Consider the following 2,242-nt stretch of genomic DNA (forward strand, 5'->3'; position numbering starts at 1 on the left):
ATACAATCACAGGTAATGCGATTTTAGAAGCCACTTTAAGGCTATACCACAACTCAAGTAACTTTTTTTATTACACTTTTATATATATATAGTAATCATAAAATATATACTAATCAGAAAACTAGTCCAAATTAAACTACCGAAGAAAAGGCTTATGAAAAACGCTTATAATGTACATAACTTTTATGTTTCTACAGCGAAGTTTCTTGTTAGAAGATTAAACAAACAGCATGTCATGGGCCATTAAAGCAAAACCAAAGAAGTTCTATCCTATATTGGGTTAAGGGACTTCACTTCCTATTGGGGACAAAATTGTGATTGAAAAGTAATCTATCTAGGGTTTCAGTTGTGCTCAGTGAATGGGCACTTTATTGTTAATTGGTGGCTTGCGGCCAGGCCTAGCATGTCCGCTGTAATCTTTGTGCATTAGGTTCACAATTTCCTTAGTTGCATCAAGAAGCCTTTGCATTTCACCTTTTGGAAGAGTACTACTGCCTTGAGGTTCCTGATCCATGTCAGACCTTGAAGGTCGACTTTCCAAGCTGGTTTTGGTTGGCAATGCTTTGGAATCCTGAGAGAGCTCGGGGTCGGACTTTGGGAGGTTGACTGTCTCCGTCCTTGGAGTTCCCAATCTGGCAGACAATGTCTTTCTCTCCAAATTGTTCATATCCTTCTGCTGTGCAAAAACAAAAAAGTTATTGTTGAGTTGATAGAGCATACATTAAATTTATAGCACGAGTTTATGTTAGAGAGAGAAAGGTATGGAGGGAGACCTTATTAGTATTCAATTGATCTTTTGATCCTCCAAGAGACTTGTCTAAAGCATTCTTCTCGTTACCTGCAGTCAGAGATAGCCATGAAGAAAATATTCAACATATTTTAGCCCAAGCCGCTTCTCAAGATTTGGAACCGAAGCTTTAAGCAAATATATGTAGTCTGATCACATGGATATAAATAAGAAATCAATGAACTGCTATACTGTAACTAAAACACAAGAACCCTAATTAAGGATTAATTGCATTAAATTCGTTGAAGCTTCAAAATTATACATGGCACCACACATGTTTGCTAACTAGGATACCTGCAAGCTGAGAATTGCAAAAAAGGGGATCTAACTAAAAGGGTTTCAGTGCTTTTCTCAGTTATGCTTCGGAGGGTGTTGTTTAGGTACTCTATAATCATCACCGAAAGCTACAAAACTAGGCCCTTTGATCATTTTAGGAGAGTTCCTTTTGGCTCTATGTTTACACCTTACATTTAAATCTCCCTTTACTTGAAAGTCACATTTGACATTAGAGTAGTTTGCACCTGAATTATCTTCTGGAGCTCCTCCATGAAGGCCTTGCTCTTTCTCAATTTCTCTCCTTGTCACTTTCTGAACTGCCATTTTCCTTCCTCCAAGAGCCATCTTCCTTGTGCTAGCAGTGCTGCTGAAACCATTAAGTTCCTGTACATGAAAATGCTCAAGTTAAGCAGCTTAAATTTATACATGTAGAGAGTAGAGAATACTTTGCTGAGTTTAATTAGACCATCGAAAGAGACTTGAGAGTTACAAGCTTACCTTATGAGCAGGCACATCAATTTCTTCTGGCCTCAGTAGCTCGTATTTGTTCATTTCCCAATCTACAAAATGAATTCAAATCAAGATCAAATAAATCTTAGTTTTCATCAGGACTAATAGAAGGGAAGAAATAAATAATTATATACCTTGATGATCATGAGCATAAGAGCCCCACATAGCATTCATCACATATAGCAGCTCTAGTACTATGACTAAAAACCTTTTGTACACCATCTTTTGATTCTTATTCTCTTGAGTATATGCTTGTTTTTCAAGAATAGAAAGGGAGGAAACTTGGAAAACATGTTGTAGGTTTTATAGAGAGTTCAAACCAAGTCAAAGCTAGGGTTCCAAGACCATCATCCTACATAAAATATTACAGCTCCCTGGCTACAAGCAGAACTAGGGAAACTCAAAAGAAAATTAAAAACAAATAACCAAATAAAATAAGCTGTTTAAAATGAGAAATTAATTAATAAAGAAACTATATGTCTTGCAAGAGCTTGAAAGTGGTCTCCTGGGTTGAATTGAAGTATTGAACCAAAGCTAGTCACGAGGCCTGCCATTCTGACAGATTATTGGATGTTTTATGTGCACATATATTTTTCTGTCATGCATGCAACGAGGGATTTGAATATATATATTGTTAAACCAGCAACTATAGTTAATTACGGAGCTTGT

General features: G+C 36.6%; 1 protein-coding gene across 1 annotated transcript; it reads right to left on the bottom strand.

Moving 5' to 3' along the window:
- Positions 1-208: 208 nt before the first annotated feature.
- LOC140954836 (uncharacterized) lies at positions 209-1,628 on the bottom strand. Its single transcript, XM_073405667.1, has 4 exons — positions 1,562-1,628; positions 1,309-1,447; positions 774-838; positions 209-673 (listed from the first exon to the last, which is right to left on the bottom strand). Exons 1-4 carry the CDS (start codon positions 1,613-1,615, stop codon positions 353-355), a joined length of 579 nt encoding a protein of 192 aa, XP_073261768.1. The 5' UTR covers positions 1,616-1,628; the 3' UTR covers positions 209-352.
- Positions 1,629-2,242: the final 614 nt, after the last annotated feature.

The sequence above is a fragment of the Populus alba genome, chromosome 17, assembly GCF_005239225.2.
Source record: "Populus alba chromosome 17, ASM523922v2, whole genome shotgun sequence".
In the NCBI taxonomy this organism is placed as follows: domain Eukaryota; kingdom Viridiplantae; phylum Streptophyta; class Magnoliopsida; order Malpighiales; family Salicaceae; genus Populus; species Populus alba.

Bases quoted from the DNA above. Each gene is read 5' to 3' on its own strand.
- LOC140954836 (XM_073405667.1), bottom strand. From the start codon at position 1,615: ATGAACAAATACGAGCTACTGAGGCCAGAAGAAATTGATGTGCCTGCT. The intron at 839-1,308 runs GTGCAAACTACT...CTCTGACTGCAG, and splicing joins AGCTCCAGAAGATAATTCAG to GTAACGAGAAGAATGCTTTA. The intron at 674-773 runs GTCTCCCTCCAT...TTTGCACAGCAG, and splicing joins ATCAATTGAATACTAATAAG to AAGGATATGAACAATTTGGA.